The sequence below is a fragment of the Triplophysa rosa genome, linkage group LG4, assembly GCF_024868665.1.
Source record: "Triplophysa rosa linkage group LG4, Trosa_1v2, whole genome shotgun sequence".
NCBI lineage: Eukaryota > Metazoa > Chordata > Actinopteri > Cypriniformes > Nemacheilidae > Triplophysa > Triplophysa rosa.
The window spans coordinates 26337610-26352166 of NC_079893.1; the positions used below are offsets into that span (position 1 = coordinate 26337610).

The 14557-nt window shown below is 37.0% G+C and overlaps 1 protein-coding gene across 2 annotated transcripts; it reads left to right on the forward strand.

The window, feature by feature from the left end:
* Positions 1–2324: 2324 nt before the first annotated feature.
* On the forward strand, positions 2325–14557 carry prokr1a (prokineticin receptor 1a). Of its 2 annotated transcripts, XM_057332452.1 has the most exons (4): positions 2325–2379; positions 2465–2573; positions 4938–5473; positions 13366–14557. In XM_057332452.1, exons 3-4 carry the CDS (start codon positions 5016–5018, stop codon positions 14069–14071), a joined length of 1164 nt encoding a protein of 387 aa, XP_057188435.1. In that variant the 5' UTR covers positions 2325–2379; positions 2465–2573; positions 4938–5015; the 3' UTR covers positions 14072–14557. The 2 variants fall into 2 exon arrangements, with proteins under 2 accessions (XP_057188435.1, XP_057188434.1); XM_057332451.1 differs by lacking the exons at positions 2325–2379; positions 2465–2573 and adding an exon at positions 3521–3652.

Genomic DNA, 14557 nt, shown 5'->3' on the forward strand with positions numbered 1-14557 from the left:
ATACCCATGTGACCAGGCGTCAAAAGTCGAAGGATCTACTGATGTTTAAATATTACTCTATTTTCCCTTTTTCAGTCATTAGTTTTAATGCAGAGTTTAGGCAATGTCTCTCTTTTGTTGTTTTTATGTGGTTTGGTGTGGTGTGTCAGTGAAGTTGTAATCTGTCAGCCATGAACACTCTGTACCTAAAGAGTGATTGAAGCGGTTGTTTTTGGCACAGAATACTGATACACACTCGAGCATCAGCACTCGGGCTACTAAATTATTCACTGGGAACCAACTCGATTATGAATCTGAGTACAGGCTGTCAGGTACATTATAACACTGACTTAGAATACAATGTTAATTTATAAACCATGGTTATGTGACACACTATAACATTTTAATATCCCATCCTTATTGTGTTTTATTAAACTAGCTGATTTAATCAGATGTATGTTTTTCTGGTTCTATAATTAAAACAGCTGGGGATTTGGCCGGAGAGGTGACGAATATTTTGAGATGTGCTGCTTTTAAATGTCATGACGGTATCTCTACATAATGATTTGTAACAATAAACATCTAAATTAGTCCCCCCCACTAGGCATCTTTCAAATGGAAGTAAATGGAAAATGGGGCAGCCAAGCACAAATCCATTAAAAGCTTTTCCTTAATGTAAAGTGTCACCAATATTTCCCCAGAGATTTTGTTACAGGGGCGTAAAACTCCAAAACAAAACATTTCTGGAAAAAAGTCATAAAATAGTGATTTTATCAAACACAAAAATCCCTGTAAGTGCTTTTTGGTTCTTTCAATATACACAGCAACCCCAAAAAGTATGCATGTAGGCTATTTATCCATCTATTTGTCATTCCAGTAACCTTAGCAACCACCCATGATACAATAGTAACCATTTAGCCCTGTCTGCCCTATCGGCCTAAACGTATAACCCTCAAACCCAAATACTATTTTTAAGTTTCTGGCAAAACTTGACCAAGCTATTTTTTATGAACTATTCGTTTCTCGTTTGGCTGATATGAGGTTGAAAAACAGACAAAGATGTAAATGATAAAAAAGACTGAGAGACTATTACTTACTGTCATCTTCATTTAGTCTTTAATGAACAGACTGCTGAGCTCTTATTTCCATGACAGACCAATCATCTCTCGCTACACTTCAGTGATCTGGTTAAAAAAAACATCTCTGGTTTCTGTAACCTCGGTCCCCTGAAAGACAGGAACAAGACATTGCATCAGTACCCGTGAAACCTCCTTAACCAGGAATACTGACATGTTATCCAAATATAATCTTCTGTGAGTCTGCGAAATCACAAACATCTGATAAAAATACACATATAAACATGTACAGCGTGGTCTAAAAGAGACCACTTTTGATGAATGAATCTATTTTTTATTTATCTAATTTGATTTGAATTACTTAACATTTTACCAATTATAAAATGTATTGTTCGCGCAATAAATCAAGGTGAAAATTTTATTGTTATGCCTCCTTGTCACTTTAATGACATCATACATTGAGTAGACTCCATAAGTTTGTGTAAAACATTTCCCAGAAGCGCATCAACAACTTTGACAGCAAGGCCACCAGAATAGATGGTCAGGCTATATCAACGCTTATATTGAAACTGAACTTGGAAACCAAACCCTTTATTTCAAATTGAAACAAGCTAAAACCTGCTTGAAAAGTCGCTAATTGTCATCAGATGATCTCATATGCCAACTAGCCTATTCCTGACGTCTTTGATCCACATTTGTATTTTGTCTAGTGTTTTGTGCATGGGCATTTTTGACACCGTTGGTGTTCCACACCTGCTGCTATAAGTCCTGAGGTTTTATGGATAGAGTGTATTTATGTGCCACCATTCTAAGACATGGCTTCAGTGAAAGCTCTCTGTGTTCTACGGGTGATAGGTACTGGCGCAATATCGAGCGAACTCAAAAGGGAACCACGTAGCCATACACAGTCTGTGAAGCAGCTCAAGCGTGTTGGACATTCTTTTCACAAATGATGTTTGGAAAACACTTGGGAGGCGTGTGCTACTGCTGTCAGACTTCACTTAACCGATTCTTTGATGAAGTCTAATGGAGGTTCCCAGCTGGCCACCATTAATGCCTCATTCATTATCACAGCGCCGTTCAAATTGTGGCCCGCTGTGTTTCTCACTAGTGTTTGTGTTACTGCTGCTTGAGGTGTCAGTGTCAGTTTTATGGCGCGGTTTACCAGGATGGTGTGTGATAGAGAAAGAAAATGATTTAGAGAGAAGCTTGCTTTTGTCGAGGCAGCAATCTCACCAAGCAGTGTAGAAGTTGTAAATTTTAAAGGCCGTTCAGGGTTGCATTTGTCTGGGAGTGAAAGCTGGTGTGATTGTGTGTGTCTGAGGTCAGGACCGCTCCGCTTTGATTGGATCTGCATTTTGAATGTGAGTAAATCTTTAACGTAACACCTGTTTCACTTTCTTCTCTAGGTTGTCCAGATGGCTCTGCAATGTGTTCCTGTAGCTCAGACAGAGTTAGAAACGCCAAGGTCATGCAAACATCCAACTTCAAAATGTTCTCCCAGCAAAGGTGACCAAGGTGACCAAGAGTCAATTTATTATTTTGTGTATCTAGAATAAGATTCGCCTGAACATGTCACTTACAAAGATTCTTTTGTTGGAAACGTAAGCTGGTCACACTGCATCTAAAAACCATAAGAAAATGTATAAAAATGATATCTGACAAAAAATATCAAGTATATTTGAGGATTATTAAAACACCTGATTAAAATCTCTCATCTGTTGGTTCAGTCTGTGTATCGAGGTCAATTGCTGAGCCCTCATGTCTGTGCCAGAACTTAATTCTGAGGTTGAACCAGATTGTTTCTCTCAAGGTCTTCTTAGCAAACGGAGAGCTCCTGCAGGCACCTGAAATAGAACAATATCAAAAGAGTACAACATGAATTAAGGATGAAACCAACCTGAATAAATGTACACGAGAGCCTTATGTTTATTAAACGCGTTCGTGGTTGCTGGATGAGAGAGCATGATGAGAAAATGCAAAGTGGACCCCAAAATGTTAGACACTTGCATTATTTATTAATTAAAAAATACCATTTAAAACTATTAAGTGGCGTGCATTTCATAAAAAGATTGTTCTGTTTTGCCATTTTTGGTTGTTAAATATTAGTGAAAACTAAATGCATGCATTAACTAATAGATGACCTAAAAGTAAAGCAAGGTCACATCATTTACTAGCAAATTTGTTATCTAATGGATGTGTTCAAGTTGAAGGGTCTGTGTGTTGTGTAAAGACACAACAGGGAAAAAATGTGTTGCAATCCTATGATCATTTTCACGGCAGTGCTAATGTAACCTTAACAAATTTGCAATAATATAATGTATTTTCATACGATATCATTTTATGTTGCGGACACGCATTTGGTTTGTTGGGTGCATGGGAGGAGGATGGATGGGGAGGAGACGCTGAGACGCTTTGTTTAATATAGCAGCTGGAGAACTGCAGACGCGGCAGCGACGCGCCTCTCATGCGCCTCTTTTAATTAAATAAAGGAAAACACATAGTTTTGTAGATTTAGACACATACAATTTAAGATGCAGGGATGTCTTTGCACGGATATCACGAACATTAAAACGAAAAAGGAGAATACTGTGAAGGTAAGCTACATACTTTTTTGTTTCTGAACGTGAAAGTTTTATTTATAAAGTTTTGGTCAGGTTCTTTTAACCTGACCAAAAATTAATGGTTGTGTATTCAAGTAGCCCATAGCTTGAAAATGTAGGCTATACAGCCTTTCAAGTTATGCTTAAATAAAAATGAACGTAAACGATTTGTATTAAGGATCGCAGGATCGGCTACATTTAATTCTCCGTGACTACTTTGTTTCTCTATTTTGAATTCGCAAATTGTAATAGGCTATAATAACCTAATAATACTAGTGTTAGCCCGACTAAACTTTTTATAAAATTGTTTAACTCTCGAAAAATCTCAAAATCTCGCTTACAGAAAGGTAAACAAACATTTATTTTTTCCTTTAAGAGTTTGCTCTTAAAAACTTCTAAATGTACGGTATAATTTCCTAAAAGACTAAACAGTTGACATTGTAAAATTAATAGGGACAAGCTGTTGTCATACTGGTTGTGCACTTTATATAAATATCCCATAAATATGCAATTACAGTATACATGTAGTGAAACCCTTTTTTACCTCATCCTGTATTTTGCATTTTACTTTTGTCAAAAGAAACTTACACACTGGAGGGAACTTCTGTCAGTTCTGTCATTTCGGAAAATGAAACATGGTTTTAGTAAAAGTGTAGAAACTACGTTTTTTGACATACTGATTAGGCTACCATTTGTATTACCATAGTTTTACTACCAATACCATGGTTAAAAATATGATTATTGTTGAGCTACATTTAATATGGTTTTGGTTTTACAAACCAAAAAAGTATAGTTAATAAAGTTAAGCCATAGTATTATAATACATTTCAAGTTTCTATGTAACTTCTACCCACGACTGAACCCATTATTTTACAACATACACTATCACATCCACCGGCGTACCAATCCTAACATAAGAAAAACAAATGAATATAAAAGTGCCAGCAGACAGCAGTGACAATACAGCTTGTGTTTTGAATCTGTTTTGATTCAAAGTTCTGCTGAGTTATAAATAAACATGCAGCTAATTCGGAGTCTCACTATAAAATCATTCCTAATCTGGCCATCTGTGAGTTTGTTTCCTTTCGCATCTCAGAAAATATCTGCCAGATGTAGACTTTTTCAACCCAAAGACACTAACAAAGCACATAACTCTCATCTCTCAGTAAACCTCAGAGTAAATGCTGTTTCTTAGAGTTTTAAGGGCTAACGTTTCATGCATTGTCTATAATCCATAATCTATGAAGTTTGTCAAAATTAATTTTCTAACTCCCTACAGCAAACGACAGAACGTGCATTCATTCAATAAAAATATGGAAGACCCTGGTGGCCTTTGTTAGACTAGTACAAAAAGAAGATGGGAGACGACAACATTAGCACCTCAACATGGACTCCAGGGCATATATCGGATAACCCGCTTGATGTTATACCGAATTACGATACTCCTCTGGATTACGAGATTCCAGTAGAGGAGATCCCCGACACGACTCAGGGACAAGCATTTTTCGTGGCAACGATTGTCATCGCTGTGGTCCTGGTTTGCATCATGCTGGTGTGTGGCGTTGGGAATTGCCTCTTTATCGCCACATTGGCACGATACAAAAAACTCAGAAATCTGACCAATTTGCTCATCGCCAATTTGGCAATATCAGACTTCCTGGTGGCGACTGTGTGCTGTCCGTTTTTGGTGGATTATTACGTGGTGAAACGGCTGTCGTGGAATCATGGGATTGTGCTCTGTGTCTCAATTAACTACCTGAGGACCGTGTCTCTGTATGTGTCCACCAATGCCCTGCTAGCCATTGCTGTGGACAGGTGAGCGTTCGTCTCTGTGAACTCAATTTTAAGTTTTTATTGCCTAGAGAGTTTGGATATGAACTCATTCATAAACATATTCTCATTAAATGTCCCCTCAGTGGTTTATGAATTTACACCTGAGTATATGGAATCGCATAAATCTTACACCATATTAGGGTGCCAAGGTTGAAATGATTAGCATTTCAATTTTTGAGCATCCGGACAGCTATATCAATGTCAAAAAGATAAGGCACTATCCACAAATAAAGTACACTTTGGAGTCTCGTTCAGTTTTCATGTCACGAATGCTGTGTTGTGTATAATGAGATATCAGACCACCAGACTCTAGTGCTGCTGCTAGGCCACTGTTCTGCTCAGTTCAGATGAAACTAATCAAACACACCTGCTATCATTTCAGGCTTCAGGTTTGTTCAATTATGGTTGAAGCTAAACACTGTAAGACAGCGGCTCTCCAGCAACAGAACTCCTGTGTCAAATAGTGAAGCAATAAATCGTAATCCAAAGCAAGCCTAATATAGTATGAAAAGTGAGCAGTTTATGATATCATGTATCTATTTTAATATAATAGGGTGGTTAGCCTGTGGCATCTTAGAGGTCCTGACTTTTGTAATTGTTTTTGACATTTAAAACCATACAAAATCAATTTGTGTTGTAAAAAAAACCTATACTGTATTTACTGATTTTATACTTACTAATTTTAACATTTTCTATTATTTTTATGAAACAGAGTTCTTCAATCATTAGAAACCATCATTTGGTTGCAAAATTACGGAGCCCCTTTAGAGACATGGGGTGGAAAAAATATGAGAGGGAAGAGAAAATATTTTTTTAAAGGTTTTGCGTTATCTCGCAAAACTTTTGCGTTATCTCGCAAAACATTGCGTTCCCTCGCAAAACTTTTGCGTTCCCTCGCAAACACATTTGCGTTATCTCGCAAAACATTTTGCGAGTTCTGACAAACACTTAATGTTTAATGCCCTGCTGGCAGAATTTAAGACTAGCTCCGTACATAAACATTGGTCTATAGTCACAGATTCCCGGAACAATAACTCGTGAGCTAAACGTTCTTATAACACAAATGACACCTCATTCTATGTAACGAAAACAATGAATTTTAACTTAATTTCCCAAAAATCGAGCCTTGTATGGATCTCAGGCGGCAGCCGGCTGAGACAAGACCGAAGGGATCGTCTGTAAAGTGCAAAACCTAAAGATCATTAGGCTACGAAAAATAGTCATTAACTTCAGTGCTACATACTGTAGTATAACTAAAACCAGTTTAAATTCAGCAAGAGAGCATTAATGTGTAAACTGAATTTGGTGAGACCACAGTGTGTAACATTTAAGTTATTAATGACTATTTTTGTAGTAACGCTTTTCGGATTTACAGTCACTTTGCAGACGGTTGCTTTGGACTTGTCCATGTCGCCTGCTCATATAGAGATCAATTTATATTCTCGTTTTGAGGAAGACTAGATTGTAGATCATTGTCTAAGGAATTATGTGTTATTTGTATTATAACAACATTTAGCAAGTTATTGGTCCAGGAATCTACTCTGAACCGCTCTATTGTTAATGTATGGAGCGGGACAACAGGACGTTTGAATGTTTTGCGAGATAACACAAATATGTTTGCGAGAGAATGCAAAAGTTTTGCGAGATAACGCAAATATGTTTGCGAGAGAACGCAAAAGTTTTGCGAGAGAACGCAAAACCTTTAAAAATATATTTTGTCTTCCCTCTCATATTTTTTCCACCCCTTGTCCCTAAAGCGGCTCCGTACAAAATAGCTACTGGGTGACATCTTAAAGAGGAAGTTCACCCAAAAATGTTACTATATAAAAATATATATAAAAATAAACTATACTGTATTTACTAATTTTATACTTACTAATTAAAAAATCTCTTGTTTTCATGAAACATAGAGTTCTTCAATAATTAGAAACCATCATTTGGTCGCAAAATAGCTACTGGGTGACAGCTTAGAGAGAAAGTTCACAAAAAACTTCTGTCATCATTTAAATTCTGTCATCAAGTTGTTCCAAGTTTGTTTGTAGTGTTTGTTGTTCTGCTGAAACAAAGAAAAATATTTGGGAAAATGTTTGTAACCAAACAATTCTGGGGCACAATATCACAGTAGGGAAATAAATGGTAGTCAATAGTGTCCCAGAACTGTTTGGTTACAAACATTCTTCCAAATATCTTCTTTTATTAATTTTTATAAATTAATCAATGTTTGGAACAACTTGAGAGTAAGTAAATGATGACAGATGATGATTTTCATTTTTGGTTGAACGATTCCTTTTAGAAAGTCTGAAATCTGTTATTTAAAAAATGTATTTACTTTCTAACTTAATCTATTAGATTTAAAGTCGTCATATATCAGAATGAAATAACTTCTGGACAACATGTGTAGGGTGGCACATTGGTGGTTGAATCTGTCCGGCCGATAGACAGTCAAAATAGTCCGACCCTTATGCCGAAACACACGTCATGGCGAGAAGACATGTCATTGTGAGAAAATGTCATTGAGAGGGGGATGTTAATGGTTTATATTAAAGATTACAATGACGCATGAATTTAAATAGAAAAGCAATGATGCACATGGATAAATCATGTAAACACTGCAATATTACATAAAAATAAATGGTCAATTTAGAAGTTATGGTGACTTTAAAGTTGAATGGTAGAAAAGAACAAAGCTTCACAAACAAGGGTTTTTAATATCTAATATTACAAATATGTACTGAAATCACAAATACTGGTAACAGGAATGCAAAAATCGCATTGTAATTTACATAATAATAATATATTCATATAATAAAATAAAAACAGCTCATACAAAATTGAGTGTGCCTGACATTGACAAGCAACTTCTCAATTAGTCTCAAATAATAAATTGATCTGATAAAAATGTTTAATATGTTCAGATCATGTTTTGTAACCTGCTTATGGAAAGTACTCTGTAACAGGCACATCCGACAACATTAGCACCTACAAAGATTTTGATTTCAAAACCATTGGTCTGACCCTGCTGCAGTTTTGGGATGTCGTTGGCTTTAAAACAATCACGTTTCTCTGGCTCTGTTCCAAATTCTAACAGTCTGCCTACATAGGCAACTACCTTAGACAGGATCCTTACCAAAAAACGTGACAACTGATTTATTGATTTAAATGTCCATAACTGTTAAAACAACCACCAGAGCAATCTGTCTGTCTGTTATGTCAAGTTTTGAGTTTTCAAGGCATTATTATGTTTTGCTAAGTTTACAACATGCCACACCAATAGACCCTACGCTCTTAAAAATAAAGGTGCTTAAAAGATTCTTCACATCTGTGCCATAGAAGAACCATTTTTGGTTCCACAAAGAATCATTTAGTCAAAGGTTCTTAAAAGAACCATCTCTTTCTTACTTTTTTATAATGTGAAAAACCTTTTTTCACCACAAAGAACATTTTTTGAAACCGAAAGGTTCTTCAGATGTTAAAGGTTCTTTAGGGAACCAAAAGGTTCTTCCATGGCATCAAAGAACCTTTTGAAGCACCTTTTTTAAGACACACAATTATTGGCTAAAATCAACATATTTTCACAATCTATTCACCATATTGTGTGTGGATTTTTGTGTCATGCACAAATGCATAAATTTCGAAACTGTCTTGCTTTTCTTTGCCCAAGCAGACTATGACTAAACAGTCCTGTACTGTTACTTTAAAGACGCTGTCTCTCATAAACGTGCTAAGTAGCACAGATGATACATAGCAACGGCTCAATGAACATTCAAAAAGTAAATACAGCCAAAATAAAAACATAATGTGGATATCTGCCAGCTGCGTCTTCCCATGATCATCAGTGTATCACAGTAACCGCACGGATTTGGAGGGAAGTACATTCTGTCCTGGCGGATTCGCAAAGAATCTGTTGCCCAGCAGGTGGTTCCCATTGATTCCGTGATGCTCGCCTCCTCACTTATAACCAAAGGCATCCTTTGGGGAGAACAAGGGTTCAGCATAGGCCCCGAAGAACCGTGATTGTTTTCGTGTCTGTCCCCACCACAACAGATTAAATGAATCGAATGCAAATTGATTTGTATGGAAATGTAATCATATGCTTCAGTAAAAAGAGTTGTGTATTAAATTTTCAGTTTAGACAAGTGCAAATAACTTATTCAGCATTAAAGTCAACATGAAATCAAAATTGACCAGGGTGCCATAAAACTTGATTTATTTTTACAATTGAATATTACAATAATATTTGTTTACACACATTTTCTATATAATACAGGGCTATTTATTTGTTTGTCTCAAACAGCCTGTCGGTTTGTTTAATCTGTGTTGGAGCAAAACTTTGGCCGGGACTGGAGTGTCAGCAACATGATGTTCACAATCATTCTAACATTCAAGAAGTCCATCTATTACAGTGGTTCCCAACCTGGGAGGCGCCAGAGTTTACACGAGGGGGCGCGGGAGCTGACGTGCTTTGAGGTTAAATAAAGCTGCATAAATGTTCCACTAATCATTTTAAATAAAAATATTTTTGTATGTTTTAAAAAAATCATGTACTTACAATGATAATGCAGATAATGCAGTCAAAAATAGTTACATCTTGTATAAAATAATTATTTCAATTTTTCCGGCTCCATCGGCAGACATTCACACGGGGCTTTTCGGTAGCCGGAAGCACTGTCATTGGCTGTTCTCGCTATGAGACTTACATGTGAAACGTCCTCTGTCAGGCGTCAACGTTCGTGTTAACATAAAAATCAAAAGGAAAAATAGCAGAGAAACGTAAATGCGGTGATTCTTCGTCAGAAATAAAGGAAAAAGTTTAGACGCTATGACAAAACCTACGTAAATTTAGGTTTTATCTCTTTATTTAGGTCAGTCTCACGTCTCGCCGATTCCAGGCCGATCTTCTGTTGCTCGTGATGCGGGCAAGAACGTCACAGCCGTCAGTACACTCAAAGCCGCAAGTAAACATGTAAACGTGCGCGCGCACAGCCTGTCTTTCGCGGCTCGTTTATACTCGCATGTGTGTCTCTGCTGACTGACGCGCATCTCTCATATCCGCTGACTGCGCGTGCACACGCATCATGTACTGTACACACTGTAGTTCATCTCTCGCTGCTCCGTCTACATGGGGTATGTATGCTAACAGTGATGCTAAACTCTGACACATGCTAAACTCATGTTGAAGTCGTTCACTCTGTGTAAAACAAACGTAAATTCCATTCAACCTGATTCCTTGTCTTACGTTAAAACTGTGGTCATTTCACCTAGGTAAAATGACATTCAACACGACTTCTACTTGTTTTTAAAAATCCAAAATATAAAAAAATGAATAAATCAACTAATATATGTGATATATATCTGATTGAGTTCTTTACTAACACAAAAAAATGCAAATACATATACATCTTTAGAGTAGAATTCACTCATATGATTTTTAACTTCTTTATTGAAGTTGCAGCAAAAATCAACCCACTTATTTTAATCCCAGACACAAGATAAAGACAATTTATTTTACATTTCAGAAAAAATGAAATAAAGCAATGTTAGTTTCATAAACGGAAACACGAGAATAAAGTTGAAGTATTTTATTGTTATCTTAGTCTTTTGTGAGATGAGTACAAAAATGAAAAATGTAAATTAAGTGACATGTTTTGTTATTTTTTATTATTTGTACTTCTTTTCAGTCACAGAGTTCTTCAATTTAAGAGTTGTTTGGGAAAGAGAAGATTCTGTAATTTAATGCAGCTTGGAGAACTGCATTTAGGGAAATTTGGGGAAATTGTAATGTTCAATCATTTATTCAATGAAAATAAAAAAATGTGTATTGAAGAAAAGTTAATATGGTTTTATATACAGTATACTGTCAATTATAGTTTGTGGATAGAAAATCGGAATCGGCAAAAATCGGAATCGGCAGGTTTCACTTGTAATTAAATTGTAAATCGGAATCGGCAAAGAAAATTGCAATCGGTGCATCTCTACACAAGACAAGTCTCGGCCAGAATGTGTGTTCTGTGGTGAAAAAACGGGGGCCCAAGGAAAAAAGGTTGGGAACCACTGATCTATTATCTTGTTTTTAGCAATTTCTAACAAAATCACCGTCCAACTGAAATAATTTTTCAATTAACTAACCAAAACCAAATTCACTCACAATTCGCATTTGGCAAGTTTGTTTTGGGCCCTGAAAATCACGGTTTACTTTTGGTAAATATTACTACTTGCTCTGGTCTTATTCATCCTGTAAAAATTGTTTTTTTAAACATTTCATTGATTAAGATGAGAATTCAAATATTATGAGAGACTATAAAACACCTTGAAAAAGACGTGTTGTTAATCACAATTGGCTGACAATATAAATTGGCTGAAATAGTGCTGTATCTTTCGTTTAGACTACAAGAGATGGAGGACCCTGTTATTCACCACAAGCGTCAAAGGTTATGACATTTCTCATTAAGATAAAAATGCAGTGATCAGAACAGACAACGAGAAAGTCTGTGCTCACTGAGTGTATATAGACTGCTGTGTGCCAGACTGCTAATTCTGTACATTTATGGCCAGATTTACGAATAGCTTTTGGCAGCACAAACATCCCTTTTTGCGTTAAAAAACTACTGTTGGTATTTACTAAAGACACACAGTGAAAATTGGTGCTGAAAAGGCGTGGCTAATTTGCGCAGCTTTTGGTAGATTGCGTTGGTCATTATGGGAATGAGATATTAATTTGCGGCTGTGTTTGTCTTTTTTGAAATTGTGTTGTCGCGCTATTTTGCCCTGTTTAGTAAATCTGGACCTAAGACTGTTTAAAAGTATTAGAAAAAAGAGCTTGGATCCCAGTGTGATATGCTTGGTAAATACCAGTACAAACTTACAACAAACCCTTACAGTTGTGCTGATCCAGATTCACTTTTTTACTGTAAATAGTACAATTTAGACAACGCACACACAAAATTTACATAAAATTTAACCTTAACCTAAATGTCACTGACGCGAAAGCAAATTGCACTAAAACGTACAAATGATATTGCACAAATTCATACAAATAGCAACCTCATAAAATAGATGCGAATTTCTGTGAGATCAGACAACCTTTTAAACTTTATAGTTATAGTTATTGTCCTTTGTGTAAATGGGTCTCAGTTAAAATGCTTTAAAAGGATAGTCTGTCTACTATGGCTGGCCTGAGGGTGAGAAAATTAAAGGGCCAGTTCACCCAAAAATGAAAATTCTGTCATGAATTACCCTCCAAACCTGTATAAATTGGCAGCTGAGATTTCTGGGGCACCATTGACTACCATAGTAGAAAAAAATATTAATAGTATAATTTCTTGTTCTGTTGAACACATAAGTAAATATTTTGAAGGTAGTCATTTTAATGGTAGTCAATGGTGCCCCAGAAGTGTCAGTTACCAACATTCTTTCAAATATCTTTCTTTGTGTTCAACAGAACAAAAACATTTATACAGAGGTTTGGAACAAACTTGAGGTTGAGTAATGAATGACAGAATATGCATTTTGGGTGAACTATCCCTTTAACAGCAAATGTGGAATCTCCTTAACAAAACTTCTAGATGTACCAGAACATGGGCTTGTTTTCTCTTTAACAGTGAATGTGGGATAAGTCAAAATGATTTTTTGTAGTAGCCATGAATATTATGCCACAAATGCAGTCAATAGAGCGGAACTTGCGTTGATTCCAAAATATCCCTTTAATCATTCAAAGTCCTCTTCATTCGGTTCTCATGGGGTTCATTATTTAATCCCAAGCAGCCCTTAGGCACAGAACTGAGTCCAGATTCAAAATTGTTCAATCATGTTTTGTCTTTCTCAAATAATTCATGCTATAAACTCAGCACTTCCTCTACTTTCTTGTGTTTTCACAGATACATGGCTATCGTTCATCCCCTGAAGCCCCGAATGAAGTTTCAAACGGCCTACTGGCTAATCTTTGGGGTTTGGATAATCCCCATCCTCATCTCCGTACCCTCAGCGTACTTTGCTACGGAACGCGAGTACCCGCACGGCGCGCAAACCCATGACAAAAAGATCTTCTGCGCGCAGATCTGGTCCGCAGACCAACAATTTATTTATCGTTCCTACTTCCTGTTTGTATTCATTGTGGAGTTTTTGGGACCCGTGGTCACCATGGCGATCTGTTACGCACGCATATCCAAGGAGCTGTGGTTTAAGAACGTCCCAGGGTTTCCGACGGAACAGCTGCGCAGGCGGCTGCGTCGCCGTCGCAGAACGGTCGTTGCACTGATCGCCGTGTTGGTGGCGTACGTTTTGTGCTGGGCACCGTATTATAGTTTCACCCTCCTTCGGGATTTCTACCCTGCGCTGATTACTCGTGGCCGTAACTCGCTGGTGGTTTTCTACATCATTGAGTGTATTGCTATGAGCAATGGGGTCATCAACACTCTTTGCTTCGTGTGCGTCAGGAACAAAACCCCAAAATGCTTTATGGCCGTGAAACTAGCTAACTGGCGCTCGCTCACCAGGGTGATTGTTGGTAAAATGACAGAGGACGACATCAGGACTTCATCATTGCGAGTGACAGAGGAAATGGAGTGTACACGAATCAAGTAAAACAAAGGTGGAAGGCCTAACAGCAAGGGCGTAGCAGCAATTTTAACTCTTGTTTTTTTTTGTTGCACTGGTTCCATCTAAATTTTTAAACTTTTTATTCTGTGACAACTTACATTTTGTGATGGTTGATGAAGTTGTGTACATTTTAGAAAGCAAAAAGGTTCTATCTAAGTCAAATGGAATGCAAAACTTAGAAGCTCAATATCTCAAAACTGCTCAGAATGCAGATAGAACCTTATAATTTTAAGGCGACGAACTGTATCGCTACATTTAGCAGCTAGCGACAATAGCAACTTTTTGGATAGCTGTGTCCCCAGTGTCGAGTGAGATGTACAAAACAGATTTTTAAAGGGCTAAATCCGTATAATTTGACATGATGACATCATGTATATGCTAACTAGCGCCTGCTGTCATCTGGCAACATTTAGCGACTCTCCAAGCAGGTTTCTTAAGTATTTTCCATGGAAAATCGTTGGGTGATCACAA